This window comes from Corvus kubaryi, unplaced genomic scaffold, assembly GCF_017639235.1.
Source record: "Corvus kubaryi isolate FWS band 111438036 unplaced genomic scaffold, C.kubaryi_AGA036_p1.0 split3-37173, whole genome shotgun sequence".
Taxonomy (NCBI): Eukaryota; Metazoa; Chordata; class Aves; order Passeriformes; family Corvidae; genus Corvus; species Corvus kubaryi.
This window is the reverse complement of record NW_024582085.1, coordinates 926,011-953,318: the sequence shown is the minus strand read 5'-3', so window position 1 is coordinate 953,318 and position 27,308 is coordinate 926,011. Positions and strand designations below refer to the sequence as shown.

Sequence of the window (27,308 nt, the reverse complement as noted above, 5' to 3'; positions counted from 1 at the left end):
AGTGGCATAGGGGTGTGCTGGGACCAAATTGGCAGACTTTGTGCTACCAGAAAATGCCATCTTGAGTAATGTTGAAAGTAATGTTCAAAAGCCTCTCTGGAAGGCTGACTGGAGACTCTGGAAGAGTGTGTTATCGATTGAAGGCCTTTCATGCTGCAGCAGTAAACACTCCTGTAAATATTTACACACAGAGACTGGGACATAAGCAGTTGGAATCTCCTAATTGATGGCTCATGCCTGTTGGAAAGATGTCAGTGGACAGGCAGCATTGTGCTCACTTGGGAACAGCAGCAAGTGTGTGCCTCGTGTCACAGCCCCTGCAGGGCTCCCCAGCACAGGGAAGTCTGACTTTCCACACACTTGAAGCCAGAGAACTGACAAATTGTCACAGCTGTGAGCTCTGCCAGCAGCCAAGGGAGCAGGTGCTTTTCTAGCATGCTCCTCAGTGCTGGAGTTACTCCAGACCAAAACTGAGCCATTGGCTTCACTTTACTTCATTTCAGAGTAGAATTGACAAGTCACTTTAGCCAGTTACTGGGCGACACAGTGTGGTTTTAACCCCGTGAGTTTGCTTGATCCATGATCTCTTTGGAAAGTCTTTGCCCTCATGGATCCAGGGTGCTTGGCTCTGCCTCTGCTATGTGTAAATTGCCAGTCACGTAACCCTGGCATTGATTCTTTCCAGAAAATGTTTTATATGTACATACCAAGGTAAGCAGCATCTTAACTGCAGCCACGACAAAAATATTTTGCTGAGGGAACAGAATAAGGAATTGCAAATAAGGAATGAAAATCTAGATGACTTCCACTGCATTGTCTTATATGATAAGAAAATCTTGACGCGTCTTTGAGTAGCAGCTGGGGATAAATTCACTGGGGTTTGTAAGTAGGCAGGAACATAGCACAGGCAGTATCTCTTTAATTTTGCATGAAGTATTAAACACAGTGTTGGAAGGATCTTTGTGAAGAGTTTTTCTTCCCTTTCCTTTGCACCGTACCAGACCTGCATTTAAGAGGAAGAGTGCACTTCCTGAAAAGAGCTCCTTTGCCTCTCCCTCTTTAACATTTGAATGTCTAACAGATTAGAAGAAAACCCCTGTCCTTCTTTGGATATTTGTCATTACACCTGTGGTTTCTGTATTTCAGTTTTCTATTTGGGATGGAAGCCCCCATACTTCAGAGCTCAAGACTTTCTCCTTTGAAGTATGGAGGGAAAGCTGCAGTTTCAATTGGCTTCTGATCAATGTGGGTTTAAAAATTTTGGGAAAGCATCTGTGCCAAGGAAGAGCAATGTCTTGTTACAGAGAGAGAAAGTAAGGATATGTGTGTGAGTAATTCCTGATGCTGTGCATTCTGCTGCATCTGACCTTCTGGGTCTGGGATTTGCATTCTCCTCATACTTTATCTCTGGTCATTTCATACTTGCACAACCTTGTATTTGCTTTTCTTCAACTCCTTGTTCCTGTTGCTGTTGCCATTAATGGGCCTACTTCCTCTGATGCCTTCAGGATGGGGGCTTCTTTATGGATTTTGTTCGCAGCCCACGCACAGCTTCAGCCTTCTACTCACAGGTTAGTTTTGAATGGGTTGTTGTCATCTCTGGCTTTTGGATTGAGGTGATGGACAGCATTTGTGTCCTGAGCTTGCCACGCTGGGAACCTGTATTAGTTTCCACATGCTCTCATTGAGAGTGGGATGCACAGCATTGGCAGGACAAAGGGGCAGATGCAATCATTTTTTTTCCACCATTCAGTGCTTGTGCTGCATTTTGGATGTTCATGTGCCCTGTCTCACTGTCCTTTGCAGTACTGTGTTGTAAACTACTAAAGCTGCTCTTTTTGTTTTTCAGTAAGTGCTTGTTTTCCATCTTCCCTCACTGAACAAAATGGCAACAGCTCACTTGTCTGATTCTTGGCTAAATTTCTTCTGTGGTATTTGATTGACAGGTGACTCTGGAGATATCCAAATCAAATTGTGTACTTGGACTCCTAAACAACTGAGGCTGAGAATATTAGTATCATCTTGGTTTAAAAGAGTCATTGTGACCGAAGTTGTTAGTCCACTTAACACCAGTTAGGAATTAGCAGTAATACAGTGTGCCCATAGAAAATGCTGCCAGTTGAAGTGAGCCCTGAGGAGGGAGAGTGGCTTTTGCTGGCTGTGGGCACTGTAGAGTTGACCCTGGAGCATCTGCTGGTTTTGGCTGCCCAAAAAGGGACATCTGCCATTAGAGATTTTTGGGATGTGAGAAATGGCATAAATAAAGGACTCTTGGCTCTCAGACCTAAGTCAAGCTACCAGCTTTGTGATTTCTAGCTGTGTTTGTGCTGTGGATTCATCACTGCAGAGCAGCCCCCATATTTACACCAGCTTGAGTTAGAGTTACTCTGCCATTCGTGTTCTCTCCCCCACCTCTCCAGCTTTTATATAATGTGCCTTTACTAAACCATACGTGTTAATGACAGATGGCAATTACAGCCTGTACTTAGCTGAATCCTTCAGCATTCATGCTCTTTCTGAAATGATTTTATGTTAATTTTGTGAACTATTCAGTCTACCATTAGAATAGTGTGAGTGTTCCTGCAGGAGGAAAGTGTTCCTGTTGTCTTGGTGACAGGTGTGGGTGGGTGCCAACCAGCCTTCTCATACTGCCCTGAGAAAGGAGGGAAGATGAGCTGATTTTTTTGAGCATTATGAAACTTGAATTCATGTGATACATTTTCATATTTTTGAGAGTTAGACTTGAAACTGTATTTGCTAAATGCTTACCATGGTGATTAAGTGTCCTGTTCTGTCTATTGTGTGCCTATAATCATAATTATTCACTTGGGTTGAAAATGTCTGGCTTGGACTGGTGTTGCTGGTTTGCCAGTAGTTCTCTCAACACAGTTGTTGCTAGGTTGGTGATCCTCGTCTTTATTTGGGTCTGAATTTGTTGTTTGTCAGGAGCTCTGTAGTGATGACAAAATAAGACTGAATTTATCCCTTCTGCATATGCTTGTGCTTCCTTAGAGTATTGCTTGTTGCTGACTAACTTGGGGTGAGACACAGATCATGTAGGGAGGGGAGAAGATGGGAAATGGATTACATTATGCATTTCATAGAGATGTTGCTGTATTTACTCCTCACAGGTCTCTATCGATCAATCAGTTCCTGCAACCTCAGATGGCAACATGTTGATAACCATGGGGCAGGTCCCTGACAGGGGCAGCACCCAGGCCCTGGGAAGCACCCAGAATGTTGCAGACCTGGGATACAACACAGCTGGTGCTGCAGAGGGCAGGTAGGAAAGGCACAGCAGTAGCTGTACTGCAGAGCTGTTCAGTTACAGCCCCTTTCTGGTGTCAGGGAATGGGCACTTAAACAGGAACCTGGGAACAGGCTGTGCTGTGCCTGTCGGCACGAGCAGGCACTTGTCACAAGAGCGTACTGCAGCATTTCCATGTGCAGAGAGAGTGGTAGTAAAATAAGCCCTGCAACCCAGTTTTCCAGAATTAAATGAGCACAAGGCCTGATTTCTCCACCACAAGAAGGGCTTCATTCCTGAAGAAATGAAGAAATACCATTTCTGAAATCTGCTAGTAGGAAACCAGGCTTTAAATTGACATCTTCAGTCTGTTTTGGCAAGGGGGGGGGGGGCCCTGCAGGTCTACTTGGATCAAGTAGGTTGATGAAATCCAAGAGGTTCTAACCTGGAAGTGAGACACCGGGAAGGAAGCAATATTGAAAATAAACTTTATTAGCACCTGTTTCCTGTGGTTGTATATTAGAGTAAAAAAAAAAATTAGCCAACTTCAAAATGTTTGCTCTCAGTTGCTCCTGAGTACAGCTGTATGTGACACAGTGTGCATTGGGTCCATATAGCAATGTCCTGGTGACCTCAGGGGGGAAGTGCACATCTGATGCTTTTAGATGTCCTTCTTGAGATGAAAAAGGAAATAAATGTGGCAAAGTCATTCTTGAGAAGAGAGACCAGTTTTCCTAAATGTACATATTTGAACAAATCTGGCAGCTTCCTTGATTTTTGAACGTGCTTGCGTTTACTGTCCAGCTCTCAGCAGTGTTCAACAAGTGCTCTGACTTCCTCCTCCACTTTGGTAGAGATTCTTGAAGCCATGAAACACCCCACGTAAGTTTTTAATATAAATGTGCTTAACATTTGATGAGATGTTTTGTAAGAGGACATGAGAAGTGGAGTCACTCAAAGGAGAGCCTCATGTCAGCTGTTGAAGAGTTTTAAACTTCCTTTTGTGATTCAGTTCCAGACTCTCCAATAAGGAATTGTATAGAAATTGAGGTATGAGCAAAGACTTCAATTATTAGAGTCCCAGAACCTTGTCAAATCAAGAATTCCCAGTAAGTCACTAAAGTGCTGTCAATGACAACTCTTCATCTTGTTACCAAAAGCCAATGATACATCACTCCAGGGGCCTTATGCATTTCTTGTCCTGTATTTTATCCTCCCCCCGCTTTTTTTCTTTCACCCAGCAGTGATTTTTGTCTTTGTTACTTAAAAGAGCTCTCAATCAGCCTGCGTTAACACGTGTGACTTGCTGTGATTCAGCACAGGGATCCAGCTGCTCTCTGAACAGAAGGGGCTCTCCCCGTACTGCTTCATCAGTGCAGAAGTTGTGCACTGGCTGGTGAATAATGTGGAAGGGGTGCAAACCCAGGCCATGGCCATTGACATAATGCAGGTAAGGAAACTATCCAGGGGCATGTGGAGGGCCAGAAATGCCTCACTCTGTGAAGAATGCAAAGTTTTAGAGCAAAGCGTAGCAATAATTTCTGTTACTTATTAAAATCCTCTTATGGATGAATATTGAAAGCTCAACAGAATATGAGGTAATGATGGCATTTTTTGGATTCCCTATCACAAAACAGCAACATATTCTTCAGTAGTAATATGTATTTTTTTCTGCTTACATGATGATGGTTCTGTTTATAGCCTCCAATTAGCTGGTACTTACCGAGTACTCTGCCTTGTATTGGAATTGAGGCACTAGGCAGTGATTTGGTTTTCCTTTCTAGTAATTAGTTAATGAAGTGGTACTAAAACCAGCATATGACCTTTCTGTTATGGTTGCTGAAGCAGACACACTTTATGGAGGAACACTGCTTGTATTCATCAAGGGATTTTTCTATATTGAACTATGTCAGGGGCAGAAAGTTGGAAATGTTCTGGAGTCCATTACTCTGCTGGGATCTCATATCAATTAACAGAAAACTTAGAATGTTTCCAAACTCTTACCTTCTATAAATCCATTTATAAAACCAGAGCAGGGTATGGGAGGAAGACAGACATCTGTGGAAAGGTCAAACACAATCTCTCAGGGAGATAAGAAATTGTTACGTTTACTGAGTATAGAGATAACTTTGCTGGTATTCTTGTTAGGCACATACCTGGACAAAAAGATGTCAAGAAAAAGATGTTCTCTAAAAACCTTTTTATGTAACTGGAAGTGTGATTTCTTTTTTATCATGTTTGCTCTGTTCTCTCTTTTCTTGTTCAGAAAATGCTAGAAGAGCAGCTTATTGTCCATGCATCTGGAGAAGCTTTACGAACCTTTATTTATGGCTTTTATTTTTACAAGATTGTTGTGGACAAAGAACCAGACCGAGGTCAGCATTGTTATTACAAGATTTTCCCTTTGCATAATTACTGGGCTGTTCCTGATTCTTAGGGGTGCTGCAGCAGGAATGCATTTTGGGAGCAACCAAAAACACTGATCTCAAGAGAGTCTGAGAAATTTGGCCTTTTTAATTAAAAACAAAAAAAAAAAGAATTGCAGAAAACATAAAGTAATTTTTATCCTGCCTCTTTTTCATCAAGAACTACTTTTCTCTCTGAGTCTTGAGCACTTGTTTCTAACTGGAATTGCCCTTTCCCTTGTGCAGTGGGGCTGCAGCAGCCTGCCATGTGGCACACGGCTGCCATGGATGACTTCTCCACCTTCCAGAGGAAATGGTTTGAGGTGGCCTTTGTGGCAGAAGAGCTCCTGCACTCAGAAATCCCGGCGTTCTTCCTGCCCTGGCTGCCCAGCCGCCCAGCCTCCTATGCAAGTAGGCACAGTTCCTTTAGCCGCAGTTTCGGAGGACGGAGCCAGGCAGCTGCACTCTTAGGTAGATGCACAGCACAGGTGACAGCTGGGGAAGTTCAAGGGAATAGTTTGAAAGGGGAAGAGCAGCCAGCCAAGGGTATGATCTCACGTGGACCAGCAATAGAGCTGCAAATTTCATGCTGGCCTTACAGTGTCTTGCACGTGGATTCATTCTCATATGCTGGAGGTGTGTTTCACTGGCTGGGCAGGTAACTTTTACTTCAGAGTACTGGAATACAATAAAAAATATTTCTTAAAATATTCCTTCTTCCTGAACCTCTAGAATTTAGGGAGGAAGATACTTTGTCTCCTTGCAGGCGCAGAGAGACTCTTCACAACTTGTAAGGAGTATAGAGGGATAAGTTGTGAGAACAGCAAAGCAACCAAACTGTTCTTAAATTACATGTCTAATTGCTTCCTAGGGGCAAAAGCCGCAGTGAGGTTCAGATGTGTTAGAAGTTTTCTGTGATGTGCTGGAGGCTTTTTAACTAATCTGAACCAGGCTCTGTACATTAGTGAGTCTGTGAAGCCCAGCTGCAGATGATCCCTGTGGTATGGAAGCAGTAGGAAGATCTTGCTGCTAGGCGGGATACCATTAGTATCTAATGTTCTCTAACGTGTGGAGAATAACACTGACTGCCTCTAACAGCCCGTGAAACACACTGGCTGCATGACTGACCCTGTTGCTTTGTCAGCTTCTTGTTGTATTTCTAGGCCAGCCTGAGTCACTTGCTTTTGTTCCTCTTTCCTTGTTTAAGAGAAAAATCATTGCTATGGAACTGCAACTTCAGGTTTATTTAGATGCATCTGTTAAAGGCCTAGCAATGAAGGATAAAATGAAAAATTTTGCTGTTCTCCTGTTGTGTATATTTGATCTTCTGAAGAGAAGTGCCTTACTGCTGGTGTAGTATCTCTTAAACCTGAAGTCACAGTACTACTTGCATATTTCTGAGAGCCTTGTTTGAAGCGGAACAGCATCAGAAATGGGAAAACATTAAGGATAGGAAGTCTGAACTAATGGTTAATTCCCTGAAGCCAACATATGCCGGTTATTTTCCCTGTCACATGATAAATCTGTTGCCTTGGCTGGTATCCAACCTCATTAGCTCAGTGGCTGGCCAGAGCCGAAGCCTGAACGTAGGCTGGCATGAAAGTATTGTGGAGGCTGGAGGCACTTGGGCCAGATCCTGTTCGTGGTTTGATCTGTTAGGCAATATTTAGCCTGAGAAAACCAGTTCACGTTCCTCTGTCTGTGCTCTGTTGTGAGGTGAGAAGACTGATGGCCTGCACCCATGGGGATGAGTAGAAGTGTGCCTCAGTGTCCCCCTCACCTTGCATTTAACACCAGCCAGGAAAACAGTGTATTCCTGCAGCATGTGGAGTATTACACACCTGAGTAGCTCTCCTTTTTCTTTTCAGTTGGGATTATGTCCATTTTACTCTTTAACTAATTTGCAGCCCTTGAATGAGTGATAAATGCTTTCAGATTCCAGACTCTCGTGCAGTCTGGATTTTCCAGGAATTACAGTTTCTTGTAGAAAAATTGGGTGTGGAAGGTTTTTCCTGCAAAGGAACTGATTTAAATGATGTTTCTGTGCTGTCCCTCTTCTAAACAGTATTCAAAAAAAAAACAAACTTGAGCCGTTCATCTGAGGCAAAGAGCTTTACTAAACCCAGATGACCCCTGGTCCACGTGACTTCATTTGTTCCTCTCTTGGTCTTGATTTGGTTGTGGTTTTTATTTCTTCCCCTCCCCACCTTCCCTAAATGTCAGGCTGTGACATAAAATTGCATGCAAGTATTGGGAGCTCTGGAACAAGCTCCGTGTATCTCTCAAATCTTTATCCCTCCCAATTCCCCAATCACTTGCCCAGTGACTGTCCCCCTTCCCAGTGGAAGTCTGACCTGTGACACAGCTAATCTTGTCCCTTTGATTTATAGCAATGCATGCACTAGCAATTGTAGTCATATATGTAGTGGAGTCTGTGACTGGAGAATAACCTGCCTGCTCCTCTCCGATTTGTTCAGCAAATCATTAGTTAAATACTCAATAGTACAAGACAATTGGGAAGCAGGTGAGTCCTCTTAAAGTCTGACCTATGGAAGCCAGAGTTTATTCTATTAAAACAAGTTGGTTTTAATCAGAAGCTTCTGAATTCAGAGACGTGGACATTTCTCTTCAGTGTTTAATGTATTTTTGATTAGCTCACCTGGTTGGACTGTGTTCCTCTGGCTTTGCCTGCAAGCTGTAGCTGCAGACAAGGTAGAGAGAGACAGTCCAGCCCTAGCAGGGAGTCTGCACTCTCTGGGAAAAGGAACAGTCTCAGGGAGCTCATTCTTCACAGTGTTCTAGTTTGGGCACACTGGGCTGTCGTGTTATTACTGACCTCTTGGCTAATGACCGACACCTACCTGACTGAGCTGCTTTGGTTTCACAGCTTCCAGGATGCTGTTTTCCAACACACTTTGTTACAAATTTGGCACCGTAACCTCCTGACCACAAACATTGTATTCACAATATCCCAAAAGAGCCAGAAAAAGAAACTCTTTTTCAACAACACGTGTTGGTCTGTCTGACTACCAGATCAACTCAGAAACTGCAGATGACAAATCTCCCAAAGACAAAAATGTGTCTTATTTATGAAACAAAACTGGGTGATGTTCTTTCATTTTTGTTGTGGTTTTTTTTTTTTCATGTTCTGCGCTGCAGTAATAGCATATAAAGGATTTCCTTACAACCTTGAAAATGCCTCCAGCTAACTTGCATTAGAAGTGAAGGTGGGAACTTTCCATCTACCTGGAGGAAAGATTTCAAATTTTTTTTTTAAAAACCATCAAGCCATCAAATTATAAGATGAGTTAAAAGCTGACCCTATAAAGGGGTGCACATTTACGTCAGCAAGAAATAACAACACCCATGCCTCATGCATGCAATAATAAAAAAGGCAGTTTTCCCATAGAAGCCTTGCAGCCCATTGTTTTATGTCAATTTTTAACATTACAGAAATGTTAAATTATGTATTTGTCTAAAGAAAAGTTGAAAGTGATGATGTGTTTCGTAGCAGGACTTTGGTCTCCAAGTCAGGAGATCTGGGTTCTGTCCCTGGCCTTGCAGTCCTCTGTGTGACACCAGCCAGGTCACTTCCACTGCTGTGCTTCTCTTCCTCTCTTGCCTGATACCTGGGAGGGTTTCTGTCACCAGGATGCTGGGGTGTGGGGCACAAAGGGAGCTGGATCTTGGGCACTATCCCAGCACTTATTGCAAAGCACTAGGAGGTATTGCAGTGGTCAGAATGCTGCTGCATGTCTTGGCTGACTCTTCGTGCTTTTACGGAAAGTGTTGGATGTGCACTTTTAACGATGCGGTAATGTGGGATATTGATACGGGATTAAAGAAACAGGAAGTTTAACTTCTAATGTCCTTTAGCTGTGGAAAGTCCTGGAATGCTCCTGCCCTGTGTAACAGCACCCTGTTGTGATTTCTGGTGGAGGCATATAGAAATATTTGGAATGTTTTGGGCATGAAGAAGCTGGTGTTATCTAGCCATGCTTAATTATGGCACCAGTTGCCTGTTGATTAACTGCTGGACTCTTGGTTCTCTCTCCTTATTGCAGCTGAAATGTCTTTTGACTGCTTGGGGAGGTGATTCTGTAGCACATACCCCTGACATGAGAAATACTTCAGGATTTTTGTCTTTTGTGACCTGGATGAGCGGCATTCTGGGACTATTCTGCTAGCCCAAAAATATCTGGGGAGGAATGGGAGAACAAATTAATTTCAAATGGCTTATCTTGGTTCTTCTGTTCTCTTCATCCTGTCTCCCATCTTCTCTTTAATGCCTCTTCTAAACACCCCTGTCCCTTGGCTGCACAGCTGCCACAGTGCCCGAGCAGCGCACGGTGACGCTGGACGTGGATGTGAACAACCGCACGGACCGGCTGGAGTGGTGCAGTTGTTATTACCATGGCAATTTCTCCCTCAATGCTGCCTTTGAAATCAAGTTACACTGGATGGCAGTGACTGCAGCTGTTCTTTTTGAGATGGTGAGATCCTGGTGTTCTGGACAGCCACAGAAATGCCTGTCTGGCCTCTGTATCCCTTGGACAACTGGGGACATTGTATTAGGAAGTATTAGGGAGAGAGACAGTGGCTTGCATCTGCCCTTATTTCCATAAGTAATTTTCCTGGTGGTTGTTAGTGTTGCTGCATCTGGTCAGCATTTATCACACCATCTATAGTCATTCTGTCTGCAGGAGAGTGTTCTGCTTTTAGTGGGTTTTATGCACAGAATGCAGAGATCAGTACAGGTCAAGGTGATAAATTTAAGTCCCCCTTAGGCAAATTTTAAGCCCTGAGCCAGGTCTTTGGAAAAAAATCTGTTTCTCATTACATTCCTTCTATCCCCAAACCTTAAAACTTTAAATCTCAGTGGAATTGCTTTCATAACAGAGCTTTTCCAGGCAATGTGTTCTTCCTGTTCAGCAATGTTTTAGGGTTTTTTCCAACTTACTGAAGACATTTTTGAATTGAAAACATGTCACTTTTTAATTTTTAGATTAATTTTTTAGATTTGATTTTTAGATTTTTGGTTTTCCCTGGTGTAGCTTCTGTAAAACTCAAATTATTTAACACCAGGTTTTACCCCACCCAGCCGGACAGCACTAGGTAGTTGGTTTGGCTTTTATTTAAAATCGATTGCACTGTTCCAGTAAAGCAGAAGCCACTGGTGATAAGTAGGCTGAATCAGTTCCTGAAAAATGTCCTATTTTAAAGTGCTTTCTGATTGATGGGGCACTTCAGAAAAGGAAATCCTGATGTCTTGTGCTTGTACTGCTTTGCTTGCAAGGACGTTGGTGTGCTTGCCATGCAGAGCAAGCTGAGCCTTTGGAGAATTGAGCATGTCTGATCTATTCTTGGGGAATGAGTTGCTCTTAGGCACGCAAGTGCCCTTCGTCAGTTGGCATATGTGCTATGATTCATTGTTTGAATTTCTTCTCAGGTTCAGGGTTGGCATCGGAAAGCCACCTCCTGTGGGTTCCTGCTGGTCCCAGTCCTGGAAGGCCCCTTTGCTTTGCCCAGTTACTTGTACGGGGACCCACTTCGAGCTCAGTTGTTCATCCCACTCAATGTGAGCTGCTTGCTGAAGGAGGGGAGTGAGCATTTGTTTGATGGTAAGAAATGCGCTTTGATACTTTGTGCAAACAGGTCACTGCTGGCATGTAGCTGGCATAAAGAAGCTCATTTACAAGCCAGCTTTAGGGGACTGAAGGAGCTGTTTTTACAGGTCAGCAGCCTCCTCGGGAAGGAGGTGCTGGAGGGAAGCTGTGCTGGCAGGCTGATTGTGTGTGGGGTGGGGTGGGCAGCCGGAAGCACTAACACACAGGAAAGGTGGTCTCACCTGTGATCCTTAACCTGCACACCCTTACAAGAACCCATAGCAAGTAGCTGGTGTGTTTGATATAGACTCTTGTGTCTGTTTTGCTCATAGACCCACAGCTGCTCTGCATTTGTATCCTCCATTTGTTCATTTTCCCCCTCCCTAAGACTGGGCTTTCACCACTGCCATCCTTTTTTTGTTGTTGCCATGGTTACTTTAATGGTTACAGTGTTTGCACATGAGATTAAGCACGAGAAACTGCAATCTCCTTTTCTGCAATGTGACCTTGCCCTTTCCAGTGAGTTGTGGTAAATCTCAGGTGGAAGCCCAAAGATTGGAGAACTGTCCCCATGAAGAGAAGGGCAAAATTGCATCATGAGAAGGGACAATTAGCAAAAGGCTCTGTTTTAAAATAGTAAATATGGTATTTTCATTAACCATTGACTCAGTGTCCAGGTGTAACTGTAAAATGAATGTGACAAATCCATATGCTGTGAGGTCACCATAGCCCCACTGACTGAATTAAGTATTTTCAGAGCACTCTTGTGATACTCAGCAGCCCACTCTTCTTCCTTGCCCTCTCCCACACCCCCTTTATGTTCCTCTCCTTCATCTCAAGAGACACAAATAATAAATTCAGGGATGAGTCTGCTACTGGAGTGTACAAGACACATCTCTAAGAGACAGCTGACAGGAAAAAATGTGACTGAAAGAAATGGCTAGGGAAAAAAAAAGAGTGCACAGAAGCCTCCTGAGAAAAACTGAAGTCTTGAAAAGGGAGGTAATAAAGCTTTATTAGATAATTGTTACCTTTTTGTTTGTTTCAGGCTTTGAACCAGAAACATACTGGGACCGAATGCATCTGCTCCAGGAAGCAATAGCACACAGGTATGTCTGCAGTGGAGTGGAGTGACCAAACAGTTCCTGTCTCCCTGGATAATGTGGGATGAAGGCCTGTGCTGATCAGTCACTCCTGAGTCACTTGGGTTCTGTGCTGTCTGCCTCTCTGAAGTCTGCTTACAGACTGTTAGACTAAAATACAGCCTGCATGACTGGAGGTGGTTCTGTGGCTGCAAAGTGCAGCTGTGTAGTGTTTCAGCCCATCACTCCTTAGGAACCATACTCTCCTCCTAAGGAGAGCCTTGCCTTTGGAAAATGCCCATTATTCTAAGTTAGAAGCAGAAAGAGTGTGAATAGATTCTTCCTGAGAAGGGGCAGTTATTTCCTTCTTGTGTATTTAGCACACTCTTGAACTGGATGACACCCTACGATTGATAATAGGCAGGAGACTGGGGTGGGACCTGTACAGAGGAGGTTGGGCCCAGTTTAAGAAGGAATTGTTGGAAACTTTGGATACTATCTAGCCTTATCCCTTTGAGTGATTGAGCTGCCAGTTTCTTTCATGATGGTGCTGCCAGGCTTTTTTTCGTAACAGAGAGGGCTGCCTTTTGTAATGGACTTTAGCTTGGAAATCAGCTTTAATTAGTTTAGAAAGCAGGAGAAGAACAAGTATCCTACAAACAGCAGAGAACTGCCAGGTAAGCTGCTTGAAGTTCTGCATGGAGCATTGCCCATCATGAAAAAACTAATGTTGCAGCTTGAAACATACCCAGGGAACTCTGTCGTGACTACTGCTCTTCCCTCCCTCGTGTGCAGCCACCCCATTTTGTCAGAGACTGCTTGGAGTTGCTGCCCTTGTTTCCAGCTCGAGTCAGGACAGGGAACAGTGTGGGGTGACAGGCTTTCACGCTGTGTCTGGCAGGGGCAGAGAATATTTGGAGAGGCTCAGCTCTCTTCATCCCTGTTCCTTTTGCCTTCAGGCCATAAGAAAGGGATAGTGGAAGGATTTCCTCTGGTGCCCCTGCCTTTGGCTAAGGAATCCTACCTGGACTTGCTCGTTTTATCTTTCTGTTTTCTTTGCTTTTTTAATTCCCCTTGTCTCTATTTCTTCAGATTTGGATTTGTACAGGATAAATATTCAGCCTCTGCATTCAACTTCCCAGCAGAGAACAAGCCCCAGTATATCCATGTCACAGGTGAGCAATATTTGGGAGGCACTGTGGCAAGGAGGAGGTTATTACAAACAAGAGAACCATTTTACATGTGTTTTGTGTTTCGTGTTAGTGATGCTGGTGCTGTTCTGTCCCTAACCAGATGAGAAGTAGGTGTGTCAGACAACACAAACCAGAAAACCGGAGGGGGCAGTATGAAAAGCACGAAGTGTTGCTGCTAATAAATGGTGTTGGTTTGAAATCTTGCTTTACAATGGCTCTGAAACTTTTCTTTCTAGAAGGAAATTTTAAAAAATAAGGCAAAGCTTATTCCAAGGTCAATGTAAATAAATGGGTACCCAGAAGCTAGAAGGAGGAAAAGGTGTTGGGAGAAGTTAGCGCTCTGTTCTTGTGCTTAAGGTCTGTGGTAGATGCATCTCTACCCATGCACACTGTGTGGGAGACAGATCAAGCATTTAGGGTCCACTTGCTGAGACATGAAAACAATGACGGGAAGACAGCATTTGGAAAATTGCAGAAGAGAATGGAAATTCATGGTAAGTTAGCAAGATGGACCAAATATCTTTGTTTCATTCTGTGCTTGTAAGAGAAGGGCAGACGAAATGCACTCCCTCCCAGTGTTGTAACATACAGGAAGAAGTAGCACATAAGAGCCAAGAGGGAAAAGTGTATCCCATTTTCTCATGCTAAAAGGCAATTAAATGAAACTCAGGCCAGTTTACTTTTCAGAATTTAAGGAGTCAGCTACCAGTAGTAGGGACTTAGGTCTCCCTCAGATTAAAGTGCTGTCTCTTTCCTGCAGGGACAGTGTTTTTGCAGCTGCCGTATTCCAAGCGGAAGTTTTCTAGTGGGCAGCAGCGGCGCCGGCGCAACTCCACCAGCTCCACCAACCAGAACATGTTCTGTGAGGAGCGCATTGGCTACAACTGGGCCTACAACACCATGCTGACCAAAACCTGGCGCTCCAGTGCCACTGGCGATGAGAAGTTCGCAGACCGGTTGCTGAAAGACTTCACAGACTTTTGCTGGAACAAAGACAGCCGGCTTGTTATGTTCTGGACTGATTGTCTGGACAAGATGCATGCTAGTGCTCCGTGAATAGGGTTGTATCTCTTAGGGAGACAGCTAGAAGCTTTACCTTGTGGCAAGGAAGTAGAAGTGAAGAGTCTCTCTGTTGGATTCATATTGAGGCTCCAAGAGGACCTGAGCAATATTGCTGTTGATATTCAACAGAATTTGATTAAGTGCTTGGAAGAGAAGAATTTGAGCTCTTGGCTTGCCAGGATCTATCACCTGACCTCAGCTTGGTTTCAAGTATCTACAGTCCTTGGTTGCCAAAACTTAAGTTAGGGCAGAGATAAAAGAGGGAGAGTGCAAATGGTTTTCAAGGGCAGTTGGATTCAGCACAGTGTGATGGTATCAGCTTCCAGTCATTGGAAATGATCGGTACCATTGGCATCTGATGTGCCTGGCAGCAGCCTGCCCCTCCCCCTTCCAAGGTGTACCTGATTGTGTGAATATGTAAGATAAGATGTAAGAGATGGTTATTAAATTTTCCTACATGTAAATAAGTCAAATGCAGAAAATGAAGTGACCTGATGTTTTGTTGTAACTCCACAGCAATACAGAATTTGTGAGTAAAAGAGAGCAATTGCCAAAAGAAAATACTGCTTTCTATGTTCAGCTCAAAGTTCAGTGCTGGGGCTTTGTCTTGTAATCATCCAGGATTTTCTGTCTTCACATCTGGATCTAGAACAGTGTCACACAGCAAGAGCAGGAAGCCAGTCACTGTCTTGCAAGGCCGGCAACAAAGCCTGAGGAGAAATCAAGGGCTACTGAACGCAAGTTGCTGCTGAGGATTATGGGCAGGTTTTTAGAATGTATCTGCATGCCGCAAGAGGAAGATGCCTGCACTCAAGTACGTAGCCTTTGTCTTTGCAGGGCCTTGGCAGGAGTTGGTTATTTAAGCACAGGTTTAGAGTGGGTCACAGCCGGCACCCAGCTGTGCCATGCGTGGAGGCTGTTGGCTCCTGCTGCGAGATGGTTCCTTATTGTTACATACCATCGAGAAACTGGAGTCAGGAGAGGACTGACACCTTCACAGTGGTGTTCAGGTGTGATTCAAGGCAAACCGTAGCTGCTTCAGTTTTTTATCCCCTAAACTGAGTCAGGATGAGTCATCTGCTTTTAGACAGCACCCATCTGCAAAAAAGGTGGGTTTGAGCTGCATGCGTCTTCATTCAGTCGCTCTAAGTGTGTCAAAATTATCAGTGCCTGTCTGATTCCGATTAGCGACTTAAAAATACTCCCTACTATGGAAGGAACTTGCTGCCATCTATTCTACACCATTCTACATCTATTCTGCACTCCGGCAGTAGCTGTGCACGCGGCGGGTGCTCGGTCGAAGCTGTAGCGGGGGTGGGGGCGGAGTGCAGGGGCGGCCCTGGAGCCCCGCCTGGGCGGGGACTTGAAACCCGACGGCGGTTCCGCACCTGACCCCGGAGTGCCCTCGGCGCGGGGAAGCGTCTGGACCTGCACGAGGCTACGGTGAGAACAGGGACCGGGACTAGGACTGGGACCGGCTGCAGGGAGCGGGCCGGCGGGCAGGGACCGTCGTCTCGCCACGGGAGGGAGGGGACGAGGCTGCCGCGTGTCCCTGCTCCTGCACTTCGCAGCTATTTAACAGCTTTTCCCCCTTTTGGCCGGCGGGGTGGAGCTGGCCCAAGGGTGGGGTGTCCTCGCGGGGAACTTCGCGGGCCTCCTTTTCCCAGGAAAACGGGCGAGAAACAGCTCCAGCGGTGGTTTTACATTTTACGGTAACTGCGGTCTGCCCGGGCCTGTCATGTGCCATTTTGGAGAAAACCGAATTAATTTCACCTGAATGTCTCTGGACTTAATGTTTTGATAGTTTTAACCTGTAAGCGGTGGATGTAAACCCCAGAGTTAGTCTCTGAGGTTTGGGGAAAGTTTAATGTGTCTTTCTGAGCTTAGTTTTCTCAACTGCAAATCTGGTGCGTCTTTAGCTTTTCAGGGCTGCTTTAGGGCTAGTTTTATTTGAAGCGTTTTGAGGTTCTTAGGCTGCTTTTAACAGCACAGTGAATTTCTTTCCTTTTAAAAAAAGAGAAAAGCATACCATAGAAGCTAAAAATAGGAGATAAAAGAGTTTTTATCTAACCACAGCTTTATGCATTGCATAGAAAAAGCTTCCAACAGGACATGATGATGAAGCAGTTCATGGCCATGTTAAAGAAGAGTGAAAATGAGCATCCCCCACCCACCAAGCTGATAGATCTAGCAGGACAGCTTTGCCGGGAGCTCCAGAGCTCGTCTCCTAGTCTGGAGAAGCTGGTTGAAGCCATGATGGGATGCAAGAACACGAGATATTTTCTCACTAACATCCATGTTGTCCGGGCTTGTGTGTCCGTTCATATCCATAATGGGCAACATGATGCAGCCTGCAGACTCCTGGAGGTAGGGATGTGTTCATCGGTTCTTCATGGAAAACATGTTAGCAAAACAGTAGTTAAAGCTGTTAGTGCAGAAGTACCCAAACTGCAGCACACGGAGCATTTCCAGCTGGCGTAAGGTAGTGGAAGGTGATAAGTGTGCATTGTTGACCTGAAACACAGGACAAAGCCTTTGCTACAGGCACTTGGTGTTAATCAGCCAAGGGGAAGAAGGTAACTGGGCGATTATGGAGTTAGCTGTAGCAGGATTTTTGTTCTCTACTGTGGTGGTTCTTGGTTTTCACAGTTTTAGGGCTCAGGACACAAAAGTCTTGGGAAGCCCAAGATTAGGGGGCTTGACAGGGTGGGAGTATATGAGGAAGGCTGGATCGTGCCACTCAAGGTGACGAATTTTTGGCCTCTAGATCTGGTAACGTAGACCTTTTCACCAGGGAAAAAGAAGGAATTAGGCAACTCCCTGTGTACGCTGGAGACGGTACAGCAAGCCATATACTTAGATAATGCTCCCAGCTCTGTCAAACCAGTAGGAATCTCTGAATAAAATTTCTGTTGAGGGTTTTCTCCTTGATAGGCAGTCTGAGTGACTCTCTGGGCAGGTTTGCTTACACACAGTTTTGTTTTAGTATTGCAAGGCAGAAGAGAAGGAAGAACTGGTGCAACTTTGGCATGAGATTCACTACCGGAGGGTTATGGAGAAACACCAGACAGATTTTCTGACACCACTGCAGAGGTTTCGTTGCAGGAAGAGGTACTGCATTGTGGGGAGACCAAGATTTTTTTCTCTGCTGTAGTTTTCAGAGTCAGGGGCTACAGATGCAGAGGCTGGTTTTGCACCTCAAGATGCTGCTTCTTGGAGCTTGGTTTTTCTTGGTATTTTGATCATTTGTGGCAATGTGAGAAAATTCCCATGAATGTGAATTATTCCTTTTGGGTCCTTTTTAATCCCATTTTCTCCCGTGTACAGGAATCCTCCACCTATTTCCCTTTGTCCTGAAGTTTTGAAGAATCGAAACTATTCAGAAGAGGTACGCCAGCACCTGCACAAGTTTGCTGCAGAGGTGACAGCAAATCCAGACAAGAAACAGCGGGTAGGGATATGCTAGGGATATTTCCAGTCAGGTCTCTCTGTCATGGAAAAGCAGGACTCTGTGATCAGGAGTCTATAACTGGTTTAATTTCTAAATTAAACTGGTTTAATTCTAAATGCTTGTTTTCAGAAGGCTCATTGGGGCTGGCATTCCTCATATTGGATCTTTCCCTAAAGGTTTCTTTAAAAAATCATCAGGTTCATGCTAAGTAATTTCTCTTGCTGTGGACAAAAAGTTGAGGGACAATAAATTCCTCACTGTTCTAATTTTGTAGTGATTGAGCATAGGCAGCCAAACAGCCATCACTCAGCAAAGCTCTATTACAATGATAAATAGTTCTGACTTGACTGAGTAACAGCCTGTATAAAATTGCACTTTGTTCACCAGAATATATTTTGTGCTGACTTTTCAAATGCTGGTAATTTAATGTGATAACACAATAGGCTGTGTTGGTGTATACATGGATCTACCTTCTTTGGACAGGGACAGATTTGTAATGGAAGAGATGTATGAATTAAATCAATAGTCATTGTTGATCACTACCTTGCCAGGTGAAGGCTTCAGACTTTAATGTCTACCTCTGTGAAGCTGTCATTCTGTGGGATGAGCATGATTTGGTGAGGGCATTATCTGGCGAGTACTACAGAATAGCAGTGGCTTCCGTTAGCAAACAAATTGTCTGGGTGTGCAGGGTGGAATATGTGTTTTCTATCAACTGAGTTCATAAAATGGTCTCCTCAGTCAGATCCACATAGGCCTATAGGAGACCTAGTGAGTCAATGTATCTGGGTTTGGAAGCTCTTTTGCTGGACTGCTTTTGGAAGTGAAGGGAAAAGTCTGATTATTTGGATGTGATTTTTTTCCCCTTGATTTCTCCCTGCACCTGGGTTTGCAGGAGGGGTTGGCTCGGGACATGAACCTGCAGCCAACTCAGGTCTATAATTGGTTTGCAAATTATCGACGACGTCAAAAATCTCGCCTCCTTCGTATGGAAAAGCTCAACAATTCATGTCCTGAGAGGGCATTGGCTTCCCACAGAAATGAGCCACAGGATAAAGGATCCAACACTCCACAAACTGCAGGTTTGTCCCTTCCTAATGTCTTCGGGATGTGGTCCAGAGAGGTGAAAATCAATTTTAAATTCCCTCAGGAAGGGAACAATATTGCTTCTTCAGAACAGCATCATGTGCTGATGGATCAAGTTGATGCTGGAGGACTCTGCTTCAGTGGAGTGCCTCATTGTTTGGCTCCAGGCTGTCAATCCAGAGGAGCAGACACTGCTAAGGCCTGTGCAAGGACAGGTGAAAAGAGATGCCTGGCTTTAAAAAAGCACCAAATGAAGGCAAATAGATGGGAGGCAGCAGGTTTTAGCTCTCAGATTCTGGAATCAGGGCAGTGTAATCCGGAAAACCCAGTATTTCCATGTCCTTCCACAGACAACCAAACTTCAGTCACAAGGAACAGGGGGGTTGTGCTGCGTTTGGCAGATTAGACTTGTTTTGTTGCCCTTTGGAGTAGCCATTAGTGTTGTTTCACCTGCCTGGCCTGCGCCTTTCAGATGGATCTCATGGGGGCATCAGCCCTGAGCAAATGGAGATAACCCTCATGCCCTGTGAGCCAGGATGGGAGCAGTCAGCTGCACCTCTGTATAAGCCTCCTGAAGGAACGTATTTAAAGATGCTGGAATCCAGGTGATGTATGGCATCTCTACAGTGACAGTTCAGAGATGAAGCAACATTTAAACATATTCACAGAACTGACTTCCATGTCAGTTCCCAGGGGACATCACTTAGGAACCTTGCCACCACTGATGGCAATGTTCCATGTCCAGTCAGAGCAGCTCATTTCCCAGCTGTGGAGGGCAGGATTCAAACGTTTAGCTGGGGGTCCCCTTTTGGCAAAGCAATATGTCTGGCTGATTCATTTTCTCCATCATTGCAGCTGTGTGCAGAGCTCTGAGCTGTATGAAGCTGGAACCAGCTTGGCTTTGTTCACCACTCACAGCACTGAACAACCTGTACCTTTTGGCACTGAGGCTGTGATGGAACCAGGAACCTGCTTTGGCTCTCCTGTGGTGCTGCCTGAAGAAGCAGTGAGCAGTGCTGCTGCCAGCCCCTGGCAGGGGAGCTTTGACCTGGGCTCTTATGAGTCCCTTCCCTTTGTGAATCATTGGCTGCCCATGTGGCAGGCCCCTTACAGCATCAGAGGAGTCTCTGGCTCCGTGTGGACCCCAGATGTAGAAGGTTGGTAAAACTGCACCCAGATTGTTGACCTTAAGAGTTTCCAAGCTTCTCTTCCCATTGTTGTAAACATTGTTGTAAACACTCCTGCTCACTTAAGTGTCCTGATGAAGGAGAGCAGGGCTTATTTTGAGCTTTGGAGTTTTGCTTCCATGGTAGTTCAGTGAGAAAATCTGTTGATTTAAGGTGTTGAAACAGACATTCTTACCTACTCTTTTGCCTAAACTGTAACCACTTCCATAAGATAGTGGTGCATTCCTTTTAGTGTTTCCATTGAGAGAGTCCCTCCAGGTGTTGTCTGCTCACCCTGTTGTTTGCAAGCTTCTGGGTTTTTAATGCCTGTCATCATTAAGATACTGCCTGAGAACTTCTTAACTGTGACATGGTGCTTGTCTTCAAGCACGTATTCTTACTTTCCTTTCTCTCTCTTGCTATTTTTTCTCTCTTTGTCTCCTTCCTGTCCAGTCTTGTTCAGCATTCCCACCATCTCTTTTCTTCTCCCTGTTCTTCAGAATAGGCTTGATAGGATGCATAAGTAATGTTCCACTTGTTTTTGCTGTAGGTCTGTAGAGTAGAAAGTGCTGTAACTGCGATTCACCCAGGCTCTGGTGAATGTGGAGCAAGGAGAGAAGGAATAGCTGGGTCAGAGGTTGCAGCCATGTTATCTGTGTCTGTACTTGTTTTTAATATGAGCATATTTTTCAGCAGGTATCAGAGTTCCCTTGAGCACAGTCTGTCAAGGTGGCTGTGTTGAAGACAGTTCAGGAAGAATCATTCAGGAGTCATATTTAGAGGATGAAAGCTTAATCCTTAGAGGAGGACAGCTAGGGACCCTGGAATCTATTCCCCACAGGTAAAGGGAGGGAAAGCACAGGGCTGCCTAAAGACAGGAATAAAAATGATGCTGTGAGTCCAGCCATGTCTTGGTGCCCTGTTGAAGAGAGTTGCAGAAATAGTGATACATCTCATTCCCAGGGACTGATTCTCCTTGTGTCCATCCTACTGGTATTTATATCTGTGCATGGGTAATGTTGTCTAAGTGTGTATGTGTGTGTGTGGCACAAAGGAGATTTGGAACCAGTCTAATCAGAAAAGATATGACCCCCTATTTTTTAGGCAGGTTCAGCTTCTGAACTATTGGCTTGGTTTTGGCAGAAAAGCATAACCTGTACTGATCCAGTGAGGGCTGGTTCTTTGGGCTGGGTTGGTAGGGCCTGTACTTAATCTTAAAATAGTTTTTATAGCTTCATGAATGACCTCATGACAAGATTATTCCATAGTGCAAGCTTTCCAAATTGGAAGACAGTAAGACAGGCACTGTTCTGTCTTTCTGTTTTCCACGTAGAACAAAGGTTTCAGATTTTCTCTGGGAATGGAGATAAATTCAGAGAATGCAAAACAAAAATTCATGCTATTTTCCATATGTTATACAACTTCCATAATGTTACATAAAAATAAACACTGCCAGACATTATGGGCTTCCTTTAATTTACTGATCTGCAAGACAGAGCAGGAGCAGCAGCCCCATTTTATAACCCTTCTGCTTGACACTGACCAGCAGTTGTGCCAGCATGACACTGTCAGTATGTCAAAAAGGGAGGTAGAAGAAGCTTCATTCCTACTTTATAGGTGAGGAAGCAGAGGCACAGATGGCTTCGTGGCTTGTTGAACAACAGGTAAAGGCAGTGATTCACTGGAGATAAAGATTGGTGAGACTTTGGCCCCAGTTCCCTGCTAAAAACATTTCTGCCTTTTACCTGTTTCCCACTTGGCCTGGTGCCTTGCTCCCATTCATGTCAGACTCCTTGCTCTGAATTGCTGGGGAGAACCTAGGTCAGGCATTATAAACCTTGGGCTGTGTTTTAGGATTCACAGTTTTAAACAGTGGCTAAAGATCATGAAAGATCAGCAAGGCTTGCTGGCAATATTTTGGCTGGATTTAAAATTTCATGTTCTGACTCTGGAGTGAGCTCATTTTTATTTTTAAAATATGTTCTGCCAGTAGAAGAAATCTATGGTGAATGTCTCCTTGTTGGGTATGTCAGTGTGCCAGGAATCCACGCACCCGTTATCATATTCCTATGAGGGGCAGGACTTGCTGCTTTGTTGGCACCTTTGGTGAGGATATAGATATTTGAATCCTATTTGTAAACCCTGTTTAGTGGCCTGGTCCAGCTCCCCCCAAAACCTTGAGCTCCTCAAAATTCCATGAATGCTGTGGAACATCAATCTTTTTCAGAAGTGAGCGATGCTTAGGCTGCAATTCCAGCAATTTCATTTTGCAGTTTCTCTCTAGAGAGCCAGGAGAGCTCATGTGAGTAGTCTTGGGTAAGGTCACTGCTCTGTCAGTGAGGATCATCTGTGTTATAAGGCAGAGCCCTCTAACAGAGTCAGTGATTAGAGAAGAGTATTGTTACCAGAGTCCTCTTGAGCACTCATGTTGCAATGAGCATCACCCTTCTGCGGTCTCAGGAGGGCAACAGATCGAACTGTAAGGCAAATGAGTGTTGCTGTCCTGGAAGGACAGGGCAGTGAAGTTATCTCGGTTTTAGAGGTAAAAATAACACAAAGAGAAGGAAATTATTTAGCCAAGATCACCTATCTGGAGTGGACTCAGTGTTATGTTCTCCTTGCTTCCTGAGCACTGGGATAGAGCTACAAGTCAGCCAAAGGACCCTTAATCTGCTTGTCTCATTTTTAAAGATGCTCACCTGGAAAGGACATGTCCTCAAAGCTTATCAGAACAATTCCTGTTGATTTCTTTCACGGGCTTTTTACAGCCGCTCCTACGCACTTGTGCTGTGTCCAAACCTCTTCTGATCTACAGGGCTGTGAGGTGGGAGTGTGAGAGGGAACCAGGCTGGAAGCTGACTGTCTCCATCTGCTTCTGCTGCCTGAGAGGAGGGTTTGATCCAGCAAGCGGACTGGAAGTCCCTGTGGGACACCAAACAGATGCTCCCCTTTACAGATAGTGGTGATGTATCCTCTTCATTCTGCAAGTCAGGACAGGTGGAATGTAGCCCAGCTAATGGTTCTTGCAGAGCAGAAATCTCGTGCCTTCCATTTCAGAAAGAAAAGCACACTGAGCTCTGTGGAGCAAGGCATTCTACATTTATGAGCCAGCATACTGATTTAGAAAATGTCAGTGCTGAGATGTTCATGGCAGCTTACAGCCTCTGCCTGCATTTTTGGGATTCCATCTCAGAGTGCTGGGAATCCTCCTGCTGTTAGGCTTTCCCCTCTGGATAACCTAGCATCCTGACACTGGCAGGCAGCAAGTCCCAAACCAACAATGAGAGGCTACTTTTTGGCATGTTGCATAACTGAATCATAGAACTCCTTGCGTATCGGCATAAGTGGGCCGTGAAAAACCATGAGACAAATTCTTGAGAGGGTGGGAGAGGGAGCTGAGCCCATTTGTCTTCAGGAAATGTGACTCTCTGAATGCATTCTCCAGCAGAGGAGTCCCAAGACTGGGTGCTGGAAGCTGGGGGGCATTCCAAGGAAGGGCAACTTGACACTTGCCCCGTTGCTTCTACTTTTTTCCTATACTCTGCTAGTGGGCACCTCTTGTCTGGACCTGTATGGACACTCACACCTTGGGCTATCCCTGGTGGTGGTACAGGCAGCATTGTTGGATTAGAGAGTTTTGAGTTGGTGATGATAGGAGAGAACATCCCATTCTTGAGCACTCAGTGTCTCCTACTTGACCTAGTGCCCACAGACTGATCTATTTTGAGAGGCTGGCAGAGCCTCCAGGGGAGTTTAGATGGGGAAGGCATGTCCCCAGACTGGACTGGTGGCCTTGGAAAGCTGTAGCAGAAGCGGAGCCAATGTTATGTCTATGTCTATAGTTTTGAGAGAGACATTTTGGTAGACACCTCCTTGTTTATGGAGTGTTTTGGGGCAGAAGGAAAGTTGCAAATTGAAATATTCCCTGTATACTGCTCCTGGTCAGGGCTGTCTTCCCACTGCAGAGCCTGTATTTTCAGGCCATAAGAATTTTGAGAAATGGGGCAGGTGTGTAGACAACTTAACAGCTCTATCAGCTGAATAGTCTTGCCAACAGCCCCTCTTGTCCTGCTGCAAAACATTACAGTAAGTGGCAAGTAGAGCATAAATACAAATGCACTTGTATATAATTTTTTTCCAGTTCCTCTCAGACTGTGTTTGGCAAGCCTCAGTGCCCACCTGTTTCTGCACCCTGCATGGAAGAAAGCCAAGCCTTGGGACAAAGCCAGGTAAGAACATACCTAATGTTCAGAGAAAGGAGCTCTGTACACATGATCCCCTGCAGCTCTCTCAGAGATGTGAAATCTCATATCATATTTAGTATGAAACATATTTGATCTAAGCATACCTTTTGGAATCCAGTTCAGAGCAAGGTGGGCATTCCCTGGGTAACATCCAGCAGATAGTAGAAGGAAAGGTGGTTTTGTTGATTTTTTTTTCCTACTTGAATTGCTAATCAGACCCTAATTTTACTAAATGTGTTGTTGAAATGGTGGCCAAGGGAACCTGTGCAGATCCCAAGTGTCATTTAAATTTTTAGCAATGGAGGGCTCACCTATAGAATAATCACATGAAGATGGCTGCTTAAGGTCCTCCCCTCTGAGCGGTTTTGCACAATTTGACTCTGCTCTCTCAGACCTCTTAAAATGTTTAATGTAATTTTCATTTGCAAGTCTGTGCTATTGTTGAGGAAAAGGGATTTTGCATTGTTCTGAGGTGGCTGATAGCAGTATACAGAGTAGTGTGATTATTGGCCAGGATAGAGAAGGTACTTCCATGCTGTGGGTGCAGTCTGCCTGCCTTCTGATGGGGACTTTAGGGCAGTAGAGAATAAAAGTTAGAAATCTTGTGCTTTCAAGGGGATGGGAGCACATCTCTGAATTCAATGTTACCTAAAAAGAAAGCCCTATCTAAGCTGTACATTGAGGTACTTTTTGGCATTATGTATGTTGGTCTAACAGTCAGTCAGCATCCATTGCTGTTTCCCTTGCAGTGTGAGCTGCTGGGGAAAACCTTTTCAAAAGAGATTATGAAAAGCAGGAGCCCATATCTGCTGGCATCATTATGAGAAGTGGTTGCAGCTCTGAGGGCAGTAACAGAACCTCTTTCGAGCCTCTGAAAGCATCAATATAAAGATCTGTATCTTGGAAAGTGGCCTTTTTACCAGCCATAATGTAAGCCAGACAAGAAGGAAAGCTTTGGGCATTAATAATGGATGAGCCTTTTCTAAGATTCCCAGAGCAGGCTGTCTCTAGCTAGTTTTCATCTTGCTGTTCTGCATTCTTGCACTGATTTTGCAGTGGTGAAGAAACATGACACTCAATGCACTGTGGGCTGGTGAGCAAGATACTGAGTGATGCTTGTAGATGTCAAAGGGGACATCTTCAAATCTTTGTAATAATTACTCAGTTCAAGAATTCAGAAAAGCAATTTTTGCATATTTTAATGTGTGCTCGAGGGGAAAAGAAGAGCTTGAATGGGTAAATGATCTTACAGCCTTCTACAGATTTCCTGGGCACTTTGCTTCTTGCTGAATTAACTTGCTCTGGGCTTCTGGCAACAATATGGAGATATTTGGTTCCTATGTCTGAACTACAGAGGTGCAGATGAAAAACTTCCTTTTTCTCCACAAGACTCAGGTTTTTTTTTTTGTAGCTCATACATCCCGTTAGAACCAAAATGAGAGTAAAACAAAAGCAAGCAAGCAAACAAAAATTCCAGAGCAGAGCTCCCTTGTTCAGGACATCACTTCTTTGATTATTTAGTTCTGGTCTTACCCTCTGTCAGTTACTGGCTTTTATAGGCGTCAATGCCTAGGGCAAGGCGAAGGGAATTGCTCTGCTCTGAATTCCTAGGAGTTGGATTGTGCACTGATTGTGCTTGTCACTTCTACACCCAGTGATGGATTACTCTACCTGAATTTAGAGGGGAAGAAGGTCTTTGTCTCTTCATGCACACAGCCCTGACCAGTGACATTCCCTCCCATCTCACACCTTGTGCTGCTGTCTGCCCAAAGGAGCTCTTCCACCATAAGCAACTGTGTTAAAAATCGTATATAGTGAGGCTTTGGCTCCTTCCTGTGTCTTTCAGGTCCTGGAGGATCCAGTTGTTGGCTCACTAACCAATGAGATGCTCCAGGCAGCACGCCTGCTCTTTGAATTTTCTGCCAGTGGACGGATGTGACCTGCCTGCAGATACACTCCATGTGTCTGTGCTTCCCATTGCTTCCTATTTTTTCCTTTTTAATTTTTTTTAATGAAAGAGGAGTCTGACAAGGAGGTGATTAGAGTGGGGGATAAGGATGGAGGTGTTTTCAAATGGTTACAAAGTTTGATTTAGTTACAGTTTTATTAAGAATTTGCAAAGGATAGAAGAAAGGAAGGGTGCAGCGTGGACTGTAGGTTTTTCCTGGAGTAGTCTGAAACTGCACTGTCGGTGTTAAAATTATCAAGGCACTGGTTCTGTGGCAGTAACATAGATCTACCCATAGCACTGGTCAGATCCAAGTCCTTGGTTGCATCATGAAGGTAAATGAAGCTCCTGTGCTCAAAGGAGTAAAATTTGGTTACATTGCCTTGCATTGGATGTTGGATAACTTTTTCTCAGGCTTGGAAGATAAGGTCTCAGCTAAGCGCTGGTAAAATACTGCTATTTCTTATTCCTGCCTTTCTGTTGCACTGCAGGGTGTAACTTCTGGAGTGTTCCATACTCCATAGTGCCACAGGTGACACAAACTGGAGCACAGCAGAATTTTCAGTGCTAGGGCATGCCATTGTTTTGGTGTTTAATACAAGAAGTAGCAAGGCAGGCCCTTCATGCAGGTTTAAAACTAATCCTGCAAGTTATAGGGTGGGTTTTAGGGTATTTTCCTGAAGTGTTACTGTTTTAAAAAAAATCTGTATTGCAAAATGGGTCCTCTTTCCCAAACCTCCAGCCCGGAGATACAGGGAGAAGATGCCTCTGTTACCTTTTGTTACAAAGTTTTCAAATAAAGAATTTTATTTACTGTT

At 44.5% G+C, this 27,308-nt stretch overlaps 2 protein-coding genes across 19 annotated transcripts in view; both read left to right on the top strand.

Moving 5' to 3' along the window:
- Nucleotides 1-15,081, top strand: part of DEPDC5 (DEP domain containing 5, GATOR1 subcomplex subunit) — a 41,124-nt gene extending 26,043 nt beyond the window's left edge. For 5 of the 14 annotated variants that reach the window (XM_042015154.1, XM_042015152.1, XM_042015147.1 and 2 more), the window contains 11 exons: nt 1,509-1,571; nt 3,132-3,283; nt 4,052-4,129; nt 4,565-4,697; nt 5,514-5,622; nt 5,899-6,123; nt 9,976-10,145; nt 11,102-11,273; nt 12,307-12,367; nt 13,433-13,515; nt 14,294-15,081. In XM_042015154.1, coding sequence (XP_041871088.1) covers nt 1,509-1,571; nt 3,132-3,283; nt 4,052-4,129; nt 4,565-4,697; nt 5,514-5,622; nt 5,899-6,123; nt 9,976-10,145; nt 11,102-11,273; nt 12,307-12,367; nt 13,433-13,515; nt 14,294-14,589 — 1,542 coding nt within the window. In that variant the 3' untranslated portion in view covers nt 14,590-15,081. Of the gene's footprint in view, nt 1-1,146; nt 1,314-1,508; nt 1,572-3,131; nt 3,284-4,051; nt 4,130-4,564; nt 4,698-5,513; nt 5,623-5,898; nt 6,141-8,811; nt 10,146-11,101; nt 11,274-12,306; nt 12,368-13,432; nt 13,516-14,293 lie in introns of those variants that run through there. The other 9 variants (XM_042015156.1, XM_042015155.1, XM_042015153.1 and 6 more) reach the window with 6 other exon arrangements.
- A 100-nt stretch (nt 15,082-15,181) lies between these two features.
- ANHX (anomalous homeobox) lies at nt 15,182-27,308 on the top strand. 5 transcript variants are annotated; one of them, XM_042015177.1, is made up of 10 exons: nt 15,182-15,409; nt 16,689-16,962; nt 17,582-17,706; nt 17,923-18,046; nt 18,942-19,128; nt 19,605-19,737; nt 19,988-20,289; nt 20,995-21,139; nt 24,440-24,527; nt 26,389-27,308. In XM_042015177.1, the coding sequence occupies exons 1-10, from the start codon at nt 15,396-15,398 to the stop codon at nt 26,479-26,481; spliced, it is 1,485 nt and encodes a 494-aa protein (XP_041871111.1). In that variant the 5' UTR covers nt 15,182-15,395; the 3' UTR covers nt 26,482-27,308. The 5 variants fall into 5 exon arrangements, with proteins under 5 accessions (XP_041871111.1, XP_041871110.1, XP_041871114.1 ...); XM_042015176.1 differs by having other exon boundaries at nt 20,992-21,139; XM_042015180.1 differs by lacking the exon at nt 20,995-21,139.

Bases quoted from the DNA above. Each gene is read 5' to 3' on its own strand.
- ANHX (XM_042015175.1), top strand. The intron at 16,963-17,581 runs GTAGGGATGTGT...GTTTTGTTTTAG, and splicing joins CAGCCTGCAGACTCCTGGAG to TATTGCAAGGCAGAAGAGAA. The intron at 17,707-17,922 runs GTACTGCATTGT...TCCCGTGTACAG, and splicing joins AGGTTTCGTTGCAGGAAGAG to GAATCCTCCACCTATTTCCC.